Source organism: Symphalangus syndactylus, chromosome 19, assembly GCF_028878055.3.
Source record: "Symphalangus syndactylus isolate Jambi chromosome 19, NHGRI_mSymSyn1-v2.1_pri, whole genome shotgun sequence".
Lineage (NCBI taxonomy): Eukaryota > Metazoa > Chordata > Mammalia > Primates > Hylobatidae > Symphalangus > Symphalangus syndactylus.
Window position 1 is genome coordinate 73,976,522 of NC_072434.2, and position 13,202 is coordinate 73,989,723.

Sequence of the window (13,202 nt, forward strand, 5' to 3'; positions counted from 1 at the left end):
AGACACGTGATCACGAACCTTTTCCAAGTCAGTAAAGTATCTCTTTCCACAGAAATGTCACACAGCATCTGTATACTTATCAGCTACTTGATTTATACAAAAACCATTAATAATTCTTTGATGAAGACTACGTTGTGAAACCAATTTTTAAAATTCTAGAGAAAAAATTGTTCAAAATCCTAGGTCTTAATTTCATTTTTACTGTTAAAATAATTTTTAAAAACTCAACCATTTGGGTGTAATAGTTACTATGAGATAGAAAGAGGATTAAAAGAGCGAGCTTTTTCTTCCCTTGAACAGGATGACTCTACTTCACACCGTAAGAGCAGTCGTTTTACGTCGACATGATCAGTGGGTTCTGGGGCATGATCAGATCGGCTTTCCTGTGGTACCGTCCCATACACCAGGGATGGCTAGGTTTGCAGCAGCACAGGAGGGTGGTGGGAGCCTGTGTGTCCCAGAGCACATTATCACCTGACAGGGTCCTACAGGTGAGAAGTGAACACTGACAGCTGACCTCCATGTAAAAACAAAGCCTCATCTTACAATACAAGTGCTCAGCAGTTTCTTACTGGCCATCTGACAAGCTGCTCTTCCTAACTTCTCTTAGTACCTTCCAACATGTTCCTAACCCAGACCCTAATGCTGTCCTAACACACAAGCTACAAAGAGAAAAAGACAAGGCTGCTCATTTCTTCCCTTTGATTTACAAACAGCTCCATTAACCTGCTCTTCCAAACATACTCAAGGGCTGGCCTTGCAGCCTGCCGGGGAGAGGGCCTGATGCTGGGCTTTCTGAATCCAGGAACTGGACTCTTCACCATGTTTAACTTCTGACCTTTTCAGCTGCTGGAGCAAGCTGGTTAGTGGGCATTCTACTGGGCCAAGGCACGGACATGCCAGCAACTCCCTGCCCAACCTCTGGCCTTTATTTAAAACCCAGATAAACACTGAGTGAGTGATGACACTGGTCAGGACAAAGCTCTGAGAGAACAGTACCTTTTAGTCACATCAACTGCCATATTAGGAAAACCTATAATGGTTTCTAGCATCATTCATGCTCTTGACTAGCTAGGCAGACTGTGGTAAAGATTCATGAGTCATTCTGAAAATACATGAGCTGGCTGAATCCCCATACTGAAAGATTAGAACTAAACATCAACAGTAATTTCTAGATAGGTTAGCAAACCACATAAATGGTTCATTCACTAAAATACTTTCATTAGTGCTCATTTATTATTTATGTAGAAAAGTTTAAAATGCTCCCGATGAGTTCATCAGTTATCAAGCTCACATGAGTTAGGCCCGCTCTCCTTTGGTTTTTCATCGCATAGGTCAGCAGAAGTTGACATTTATCTTACTGGACATTTCCCATTAGCCCTAACTGAAACAGATACCAAACCCCCGAGATTCTCTTCAGTGCAAAGTATCTGGAGTCATGGCAATTTTAGAGACAAGCTAGTGCAATCTAGTAATTTTCATGGTCACAGAAACTGAGGCCTAGAAGTGATTTGTACATGTGAGTAGCTAGAACCAGACAAGAACTCCAGAACCTGGGACCACATCAGAGTAAAAAGAAAGGGCACCGAGTACACGAACAACAACTGACACATTTCAGGTGGAAAAAACAAGTCACGTAACTGAAAACCAAAATCACAGTTACATAACTATTTTATATTGGCTTCCTACATATAAAGTGTAAAAACTCAGCTATGCATGTTATGAAATTGTACAAACTTACACTTGTTTGCGGCCTAAAATTTTTATAAGGACACACTTATACAAATTTCATAAACAATGGCCATTTTTAGAAAAAGTTATATTTGTCCCTGAACATAATATTCATAATTTGCTTTCAAAACAAACTCAAAGTAAGGATTGGACTTTAAGCTTCCAAGCTGATCTGCTTGTAGCAGGTCTTTCACCTCCGGTAAGTACTCACTGAGCTGAATGCCTATAAACACAAACACAAGAAGTCATTTTTCAATTATTATAAAACGCTCAAATGAATTCAGATGATTGATGACAAAAGCACCTGTGCGTCTATTTAAATATAACGTCACTTTGCTGTTGGGAAATACTCTCTTCTAAATTCCTTCCGTCAAACATACTTTCAAGTCTAACAATGTGATATCCTTTACAGGGGCTGCCTGAGTGTTTTTCCCTCCAGTGGTCAAAATAGCCATTCTATTTAAAGTGTTTAATAAGATCTGAAATGTTTTCATGTATTCCCAAGCTTGAAAACAAGTATTTCAAACACTTATATGATCCCCTATTTAGGGAATAATTTAGTAGTAATACTGTTATGAACGCTAGCTACAGGATCTCAAAATGTATTTACAGTATAAATCTAAAATTGGATAGGCAAAAGAACCATTTCTTCACAAATCATCCATAGAGCTGAAAGCCAGTGAACATGAACTAAATGGATTGTTTGACATCTGTTTAGTTACAAACAAACATATACAATTTTCTCATTTGACAAATAGAGAAAACTAGACGAAAATTTTCAAATTAATAAGCCAATAATATTTTTATAATTTGTTACATTACCATAAGATTCTCAAAATCAAATACTGGTTTAAAAAAGCGGCTGGGTGCATTGGCTCAAGCCTGTAATCCCAGCACTTTGGGAGGCCAAGGGGGGTGGATCACAAGGTCAGGAGATCGAGACCATCCTGGCTAACATGGTGAAACCCCGTCTCTACTAAAAATACAAAAAATAAGCCGGGCGTGATGGCGGGCGCCTGTAGTCCCAGCTACGCGGGAGGCTGAGGCAGGAGAATGGCATGAACCCGGGAGGCGGAGCTTGCAGTGAGCCGAGATCGTGCCACTGCACTCCAGCCTGGGCGACAGAGCAAGACTCTGTCTCAAAAAAAAAAAAAAAAAAAATACTCAAAGGGCCTTGCATTATTTTTTGGTTCTTTTTTTTTTTTTTTTTTCCAGACGGAGTCTCACTCTGCTGGCCAGGCTTGAGTGCAATGGTGCGATCTCGGCTCACAGCAACCTCTGCCTTCTGGGTTCAAGTGATTCTCCTGCCTCGGCCACCCCAGTAACTAGGATTACAGGTGCCCACCACTACACCCGGCTAATTTTTTGTATTTTTAGTAGAAACGGTGTTTTACCATGTTGGCCAGGCTGGTCTTGAACTCCTGACTTCAAGCGATCCACTCACCTCAGTCTCCTAAAGTGCTGGGATTACAGGCATGAGCCACTGTGCCCAGACTATTTTTTGGTTCTTAATTGTAGTTTTTATTTTTTATTGAGATAGGGTCTCCACTCTGTCACCCAGGCTGGAGTGGAGTGGTACAATCGTAGCTCACTGTAGCTTCAATCCTTTGATCTTCCAAGCTCAAGTGATCCTCCCACCTCAGCTTCCTGAGTAGCAGGGACTATAGGCATACACCACCAAGCCTGGCTAATTTTTTTTTTTTTTTCTGTAGAGGTGGGGTCTTGCTATGTGGCCCAGGCTGGTCTTGAACTCCTGATCTCAAGGGATTCTCCTGCCTCGGCCTCCCAAAGTGCTGTGATTACAGGCATGAGCCACCACGCCCGGCAAAATAAGACTTTTATAACACTATTCTCAACTATTAAATGTTGGTGACTAACTAGAAAAAAATTTAAACTCCATTTAATGAGACATGCATTTTGTTCTATATGTATAATGTATTTCAGGTAACATGTAAAAACAAACCTTGTGGATAATTTAAATATGTCTGCAGGAAGAATGCACAGGCTGAAGTAGCTGTTGCACTGTCAATGCCTATGAAATATAATGCAAGGTTATCTGTATCTCCCTACCTTCAGAATCTGTCCTTTAAAAACACTATTGTACATGAAAGCCATATTATTAAGAAGGTTCCAAAAGTACATTTGTCCTGTTATTAAAAAACCACACGCCTTATATATGTAAAATATACATATATAATACACACACACACATAAAATTTTTTTTTTTGAGACAAGGTCTCACTGTATCACCCAGGCTGAAGTGCAGTGGCACCATCAGAGCTCACTGCAGCCTCCACCTCCTGGGCTCAAGCAATCTCCTACCTTAGCCTCCCCAGTAGCTGGAACCACAGGCATGCACCCCTGTGCCCAACTAATTCTTTTTTTTTTTTTTAAATAGGGACAAGATCTCCCTATGTTGCTCCAGCTGGTCTTGAACTACTGGGCTCAAGTGATTCTCCCACCTTAGCCTCCCACAGTGTGAGCCACTGCACCTGCCTATGTTTTTTATTTAAATAAAAGTTTCAGCTGGGCGCGGGGGTGCATGCCTGTAATCCCAGCACTTTGGGAGGCCGAGGTGGGCAGATCACGAGGTCAGGAGTTCGAGGCCAGCCTGACCGACATGGTGAAACCCTGTCTCTACTAAAAATACAAAAATTAGCCAGGCGTGGTGGTACGTGCCTGTAATCCCAGCTACTCAGGAGGCTGAGGCAGGAGAATCACTTGAGCCCAGGAGGTGGAGGTTGTAGTAGGCCGAGATTGAGCCACTGCACTCCAGCCTGGGCAACAGAATGAGACTCCGTCTCAAAAAAAAAAAAAGTTTCTACTGTTCTTGTCCTTTATGAAATTATGACTTTCCATTCCTATTTTTCACCTGCTTTATAATCCACTAAGAATAACAAAAACTGCAAAGCTGCCCTTAAATATTAGTGCTAGATACTTAATTAGACACAATTCAGTCTGTGGCATTTTTATAGCTATGAAAGGAAGCTACAAATCTGAAAACTAATGCTTGGAGATCAGTGTGGATAGACTCCAAATGAAAGCTTCTGGGTTTTTTTTTTTTTCTTTAGACAGAGGCCAAGGCAGGTGGATCACGAGGTCAGGAGTTTGAGACCAGCCTGGCCCATATGGTGAAACCCTGCCTTTACTAAAAATACAAAAATTAGCCGGGCATGGTAGCGCGGGCCTGTAGTCCCAGCTACTCCAGGGGCTGAGGCAGAAGAATCGCTTGAACCTGGGAGGTGGAGGTTGCACTGAGCCGAGATCATGCCACTGCACTCCAGCCTGGGTGACGGAGCAAGACTCCGTCTCAAAAAAAAAAAAACCAAAAAACTGAGGAGTGATACTGTAATTTCCAACAGTATAGTAACAAACCACTTACCATCTTTTAAAAGTTTCTGTAAGATCTTCACAAATATACTGTCTTTAGATACTTCAATTGGATCATCTTTGCCATCAGAACTGGACCAGCTGGAAAACAAAATCATTATGAGGGAAAAATGAAATCACTGATATAGCTGAAATAAATGATCTATTTGCTATCATGGTTTTATTTTGATGGCTGTGGGGGATGGAGAATCTGAGTTTTGTGATACCGTTCCAAATCATTTAAATAAAGGCACTTTACACGCTGAATATACTGACAGTTTCTACATTAGAGATAAGACATTACACTCTAGGGAACATGCAAGAGAAGCCAAGGAAAATACATTTAAAAAAAGATGTTACACTCAAGGTAGCTACTGACTCAATATAACTCTTATGTATTTGATTTCAAAAACCAAGTAGTGAGGTATCTTTCTGAAGAAAATTCTATTAGTAAGTAACACATTCAGTATGGACCCCAAAGTATGACTCACTGCAGCTTCTAACTCCTCCGGCTCAAGCGTTCCTCCCACCTCAGCCTCTCAAGTAGCTAGGACCATAGGCATGCACCACTTTGTGCCTGGCTAATTTTTTACTTTTGTGTAGAGACAAAGTCTCGCTATGTTCCCAGGCTGGTCTTGAACTCCTGGGCTCCAGAAATCCTCCTGTCTTGGCCTCCCAAAGTGCTGGGATTGCAGGCATGAGCCACTGGACCCAGCCAGAAGCTTTATGTAGTTGTGACTATCTACTACTAAAATAAAAATACCAAACCACTGCTCTGTAATCAATGGACATGATACCTTTAAAATTTTTAAACAGGAAACTAAGACAAGGAATTCTAATCAAAATGATAGCATCCTTTTGTATGACTGGGATGGGACCAAACAATCAAGTAGGCATAAAGCTAGAAGCTTCAGGGACTGACCTCTAAGACTAAACTTAACAGCAATTTTAACTATTTTGGAGTGATCAGAGGAGGGAAGAAATATTTTAGTAAAAATAGCTCTTCTATAATATTTTACCACAGGAAAAAGGAAATTGTGAGTAGGAGAAGGCTTTTAGCATTCAAGTCATGCTTTGTTTAAAATTCTTTTCCTGGAAAGAATTCGTTCCTTCAACTGATTAGTCTTTGCCATTGAATCGTAACGTAAACACCATTTTCATAGGTGGAAGTCTTCCTCTGCAGAAAGGATATGACTGTGAGAAAGTAGTACTTGCCGGGCGCGGTGGCTCATGTCTGTAATCGCAGCACTTTGGAAGGCCGAGGCAGACAGATCACCTGAGGTTGGGAGTTTGAGATCAGCCTGACCAATATGGAGAAACCGGGTCTCTACTAAAAATACAAAAAATTAGCTGGGCATGGTGGCGCATGCCTGTAATCCCAGCTACTCAGGAGGCTGAGGTAGGAGAATCGCTTGAACTTGGGAGGCGGAGGTTGCGGCCAGCCGAGATTGAGCCACTGCACTCCAGCCTTAGGTGACAGAGCGAGACTCTGTCTCAAAAACAAAAAACAAAACAAACAAAAAAAGAGAAAGTAGTACTTAATGCCTTAGAAAAGGGCACTGACCCTCAAATTGTAGTAACTTAAAAAACAAAATAGGCCGGGCGTGGTGGCTCAGGCCTATAATCCCAGCACTTTGGGAGGCTGAGTGAGGCGGGTGGATCACGAGGTCAGGAGATCGAGAACATCCTGCCTAACACAGTGAAACCCCATCTCTACTAAAAATACATTTAAAAAAATTAGCCAACTGTGGTGGTGGGGGCCTGTAGTTCCAACTACTCAGGAGGCTGAGGCAGGAGAATAGCATGAACCCGAGAGGTGGAGCTTGCAGTGAGCCAAGATTGTGCCACTGCACTCCAGCCTGGGCGACACAGCCAGACTCCATCAAAAAAAAAAAATAAAAAATAAAAAATAAATAAAAATAAAAATAAACAAATAAATAAAACAAAATCATAGCTTCAAGTCTCGTTTGGCATGACAAGCCTTACTTCTATGAAAATAAGGGATGTGGCCGGGTATGGTGGCTCACATCTGTAATCCCAGCACTTTGGGAGGCCGAGGCAGGCAGATCACAAGGTCAGGAGTTCGAGACCAGCCTGACCAACATGGAGAAATCCTGTCTCTACTAAAAATACAAAATTAGCCAGGCGTGGTGGTACACGCCTGTAATCCTAGCTACTCGGGAGGCTGAAGCAGGAGAATCACTTGAACCCAGGAGGTGGAGGTTGCAGTGAGCCGAGACTGTGCCACTGCACTCCAGCTTGGGCAACAAGAGTGAAACTCCATCACAAAAACAGAAAGAAAATAAGGGATGTGTATTTCTATGCAAACTGACAATCTAAATTTTAAAATCAAAAGTAGTGATTATAAGAGTGGTCCTAAGTCTTTAGGCTATTCTTGCTATTCTTAATTATTAAAATAGAGAAGACCAAGACTAAATAAATATTACTAATGTAACCGTTAAAATTTTCATAATATATATGTTACAATATGGTTAGGTTATAAAACCGTTTGACATATAATATCATAATCTTCCTGTGATACTGTGAAACATGTATTTAATCTTCTTCCTCACCCCACTTCCTGCTTTGCAACTCCTAAAATCCTTAGGATCTCCAGAGATGTCTTTTTTTTTTTTTTTTTTTTTTTTTTTGAGACGGAGTCTCGCTCTGTGGCCCAGGCTGGAGTGCAGTGGCGCAATCTCGGCTCACTGCAAGCTCCACCTCCCGAGTTCACGCCATTCTCCTGCCTCAGCCTCTCTGAGTAGCAGGGACTACAGGCGCCCGCCACCACGCCCGGCTAATTTTTTGTATTTTTAGTAGAGACGGGGTTTACACTGTGGTCTCGATCTCCTGACCTCGTGATCCGCCCGCCTCGGCCTCCCAAAGTGCTGGGATTACAAGCTTGAGCCACCGCGCCCGGCATCTTTTTTTTTTTTTTTTTTTTAATACTATTGAGTTGGCTGACAGCTGGCAGCTCCCAGCTAGCTTCAGGATAGGGGCTGGTCACCAGAACAAGCACAGAGTTGGGACTTTTCAGCCCTGTTCCTCAATATCCAGGGAGGGAAGAGGGGCTGAAGGTTAAATTGGTTACCAACTTTAATCAATCATGTCTACATAACGAAGCTTCCATAAAAACACAAAACGACAGGGTTCGAAGAGCTTCCTGATAGCTGAACACGTGGAGGTTCCTGGAAGGTGGAAGGCCAGAGAGGCTTTGGAAGCTCTAAGCCCCTTCCCCCATACCTCACCCCATGATCTCTCCATCTGTATTCTATGTGATACTTTCAGATGCGTTAGAATCAGCATTCCCAGGAGGTTAGGAATTCTTAGTCACAGGAAGAGACAGGTCAGCAGGACTGGTATCACAAGACACAGGTCACAGTGACCCCACTGATAAGACAGGATGTGGTAAAGAAGCCAGCCAAAACCAGCCAAAACCAAGACAGTGGTCTCTAGTCGTCCTTGCTGCTCATTATACACTAATTATAATGCATTAGCATGCTAAAAGACACTCCCACCAGTGCCACAGCAGTTTACAAATACTGTGGCAACATTGGGAAGTTACCCTGTATGGTCTAAAAAGGGGAGGAGACGGGTGTGGTGGCTCACGCCTATAATCCCAGCATTTTGGGAGGCTGAAGTGGGCAGATCACCCAAGGTCTGGCGTTCCAGATCAGCCTGACCAACATGGTGAAACCCCATATCTACTAAAAATACAAAATTAGCCAGTCGTGGTGGTACATGCCTGTAATCCCATTTACTTGGGAGGCTGAGGCAGGAGAATTGCTTGAACCCAGGAGGCAGAGGTTGCAGTGAGCCCAGATCACACCACTGCACTCCAGGCTGGGCAACAAGAGCTAAACTCTGTCTCAAAATAAATAAATAAATAAATAAATAAATAAAAATAAAAATAAAAAGGGGAGGAACCCTCAGTTCTGGGAACTTCTCATGCCTTTCCAGAAAAACTCATGAATAATGCACTCCTTGTTTAGCACATAATCAACAAATAACCGTAAGTATACTCAAGTCAAGCAGCCCATGCCACTGCTCTGTGTAAGAAGTAGCCATTCTTTTATTTTCTTCTCTAATAAATTTGCTTTCACTTTACTCTGTGGACTCACCCCAAATTCTTTCTTGCACGAGATCCAAGAAGCCTCTCTTGGGGTCCGGATCGGGACCCCTTTCTGGTAACAATACCCTTTATAATAAATTGGTAGGTGTGTTTTCCTGAGTTCTATGAGCTGCTCTAGCAAATTAATCAAACCCAAGGAGAGGGTTGTGGGAACCCCAATTTATAGCTGGTCGGTGAGGAGCACAGGCAAAACCACCTGGGGCTTAGATTGGCATCAAAGTCGGGGGCAGTCTGAGCCCTCAACCTGTGGTTGTAGATAGTGTCAGGACTGAACTAAATTAAAGGACATTCAGCTGGTGTCCACCAACAGAACTCACTGGTTGCCCAGTGTGGGAGGTGGGAAATCCCAACACGTCTGGTCACAGAAGCCTTCTGTTATTGACTGTCGTGTGGTGAGAGCAGAGGAAAAGCAGTTTCTATACTTTCCAAGGAAGCGATACCATGAGCACTTACTTATCTCTCTGAAGAGCTTTGCAAAGGATTTCCAGTTTTAGATCATTTATATTTACATCTTCTTCCTTCACAGCAAAACAAAAAATCCTGATTAAATCCTGGCTTTGAAAGAGATACATGCTTAAACTTTCATTATGTTAATACCACATACATAGAAGCCAATTAATATCTATTAATTACTTTCAGGTTACTCTGTGATGATGATTTTATCAGCAACCTTGAGAGGGGTAAGAGTTTTTCTTTTTTTTTCTTTTTTTTTTTTTGAGATGGAGTCTCGCTGTGTCGCCCAGGCTGGAGTACAGTGGCACGATCTCAGCTCACGGCAACCTCCGCCTCCCTGGTTCAAGCAATTCCCCTACCTCAGCCTCCCAAGTAGCTGGGATTACAGGTGCACGCCACCACGCCCAGCTAATATTTTTGGATTTTTAGTAGAGACGGGGTTTTGCCATGTTGGCCAGACTGGTCTTGAACTCCTGACCTCAGGCAATCTGCCCGCCTTGGCCTCCCAAAGTGCTAGGATTACAGGTGTGAGCCACCTCGCCTGGCCTGAGAGGGGTAAGATTTTAAAATAAGGTAATGTAAAAGTCAACATATTACGTTTTTAAAATCTACCAAATTACTTTCAATTGCATGGACAGGTAATAGAACTACTTATCCTACAAAATTTTCACTATAACCTGTTGAAACACAACAAACAGCTACTCTTAGGATGAATACTATGAAGATTTTATATATATAAAAAAAATTAGCTGGGTATGGTGGTGCACACCTGTGGTCCCAGCTACTCCAGAGGCTGAGGTGGGAGGGTCACCTGAGCTTGGGAGGTCAAGGCTGCAGTGAGCTGTGACAGGGTCACTGTACTCCAGCCTGACAGCCTGAGTGACATCAAGACCTTATCTTTAAATGTATATATATATTTCTTTTTTTTTTTTGACAGTCTCACTCTGTCGCCCAGGCTTGAGTTCAGTGGCACGATCTTGGCTCACTGCAACCTCTGCCTCCTGGATTCAAGAGATTCTCATGCTTCAGCCTCCCAAGTAGCTGGGATTACAGGCACGCACCACCATACCCATCTAATTTTTTTTATTTTTTGGTATCTTTTTTGTATTTTTAGTAGAGGTGGAGTTTCACCATGTTTGCCAGGCTGGTCTCAAACTCGCAACCTCAGGTGATCCGTCTGCCTCGGCCTCCCAAAGTGCTGGGATCGCAGGCGTGAGCCACTGCACCCAGTCAGAATAAACTGATAAAGTCATATATTAGATTCAGAAACTAATGACTTAATAAAGGAAAGAGAAAAAAATATTTCAGGACTTTGAAAAGCAGTATTTATTTGCGCACAAAAAAAGATACCCAGGAATGTGTGAGAATTATCACGAAAGGGAGTCTCTTGACCTTGACAGCTTTTCTAAAGAGTTGTATACATTCTAAGGATTAAAGGTGGTTGAACCACAGATACAGTCTTTTTTGCTTAATTCATTTTCATGATTGACTAAAAGAGGCATCTCCCTCTTTTTATATATGTATTCAGTTGCCTGAGATCATCTCAAGTGATTTTACTTACCTCATCAATATATTCCAGCAAGTCCAAAGCTTTCTTGAAATCATATTCATTAGCTCTTCTATTTTCTTCACAGATATATAGCTATGACAAGTTAAAATAAGGTAGAAGATTATACAGTCATGTAACTAATACTAGAGACATTTATGGAGAAAAGAAGTCATTATGTCTTGTAAGGAAGTTGTAGTTTTTTTGTTTTTTGTTTTTTTTGAGACAAAGTCTTGCTCTGTCACCCAGGCTGGATTGCAGTGGCACGATCTCAGCTCACTGAAACTTCTGCCTCCCAGGTTCAAGTGATTCTCCTGCCTCAGCCTCCTGAGTAGCTGGGATTACAGGAATCCATCACTGCACCTGGCTAATTTTTATAATTTTAGTAGAGAAGGTTTCACCCTGTTGGCCAGGCTGGTCTCAAACTCCTGACTTCAAGTGATCTGCCTGCCTTGGCCTCCCAAAGAGCTGGGATTTTAGGCATGAGCCACTGTGCCTGGCCAGTTGTATTTTTATAGTAAAAATAGTCTCATATTTGGAAACTGTATTGTATCTACCTTAAAATAAACTGTCTTTTAAAAAAATGCATATTTTAGGCATGGCACAGTGGCTCATGTCTATAATCCCAGCTCTTTGGGAGGCCGAGGCACGCAGATTCGTTGAGAACAGGAGTTTGAGACCAGCCTGGGCAACACGGCAAAACCTCGTCTCTACAAAAAGTATAAAAATTAGCTGGGTATGGTGGTGCACATCTGTGGTCTCAGCTACTCCAGAGGCTGAGGTGGGAGCGTCACCTGAGCATGGGAGGTCAAGGCTGCAGTGAGCTATGACAGGGTCACTGTACTCCAGCCTGACAGCCTGAGTGACACCAAGACCTTGTCTTTAAAAAAAAAATAAAGTATATAGTTGATCTATATTTACCTAAAAAATAAAAAAACACATCAACATGTTACCAACACTTATCCCTGGTGAGATTACAGCTGACTGCAAATTCATTTCTGTATTCTTCAAATTTCCTGTAATTTTTATGGTCAGAAAAATACTTGCCTTATTAAAAATATCAATTTGAATTTTTCCCATCTTCCTTTCCCAAAAACTATAACTAATTTCATTTTTTAAAAATTGTATGTATAATCCTTTAATAGCAACAATACTCAGACCATTTCAGAGAAAAAGCTATCTGCTTGTGTTCACTGTCTTACAGCACTCAAAAGACAATACTTCATTTCGTTGCTCTTGAACATCCTTTTTACTCCACCATCTCTGAAATTGGACTGTGGTATTAAAATTAATGATGTATCAGAGTAAAATTGGCATTACTTTTTTCTTAGTGACACATACTAGTAAGTTACAATAGATAGTATCTTACATTTCTAAATTAAATATATATATTCTATCAGGAGAGGCTGTTGTAAATTCAGTTACAACAGGAAATCTGTTATTTTTTTTTTTTTTTTTTTTTTTTTTTTTTTTTTTTTTTTTTTTTTAAGTTCTTTTTTTTTTTTTTGAGACGGAGTCTTGCTCTGTCACCCAGGCTGGAGTGCAGTGGCACCATCTCGGTTCACTGCAAGCTCCGCCTCCCGGGTTCACGCCATTCTCCTGCCTCAGCCTCTCCGAGTAGTTGGGACTACAGGCGCCCGCCACCACGCCTGGCTAATTTTTTGTATTTTTAGTAGAGACAGGGTTTCACCGTGGTCTCGATCTCCTGACCTCGTGATCCGCCCGCCTCGGCCTCCCAAAGTGGAAATCTGTTATTAATAATGGCTAAAATGCTAATGTTTTTTAATTGTTTGCTTTTTCATATAAATAGGACACATTTAAGGTGATCCTACATCACTCTGGCAACGAGATGCTTCTTCTCTAGGCTGCAGCGCCCGTATTCTGGCTGTGCCCTCGGGGATGTGTTGGGTTGCAGAGGAAAGGGGTAAGGACAGTGCTGCTAGACCATGTAAACTGAGTTCCTTAACCCAT

The 13,202-nt window shown here is 41.9% G+C and overlaps 1 protein-coding gene across 1 annotated transcript in view; it reads right to left on the bottom strand.

Moving 5' to 3' along the window:
* Positions 1–1,612: 1,612 nt before the first annotated feature.
* NUP133 (nucleoporin 133) overlaps positions 1,613–13,202 on the bottom strand; it is a 73,049-nt gene continuing 61,459 nt past the window's right edge. Inside the window, exons 23-26 of the mRNA XM_055234631.2 lie at positions 11,247–11,327; positions 9,686–9,750; positions 5,114–5,202; positions 1,613–1,954 (exon numbers count right to left, since the gene is read on the bottom strand). Of these exons, the coding sequence (XP_055090606.1) occupies positions 1,818–1,954; positions 5,114–5,202; positions 9,686–9,750; positions 11,247–11,327 (372 nt within the window). The 3' untranslated portion in view covers positions 1,613–1,817. The remainder of the gene's footprint in view (positions 1,955–5,113; positions 5,203–9,685; positions 9,751–11,246; positions 11,328–13,202) is intronic.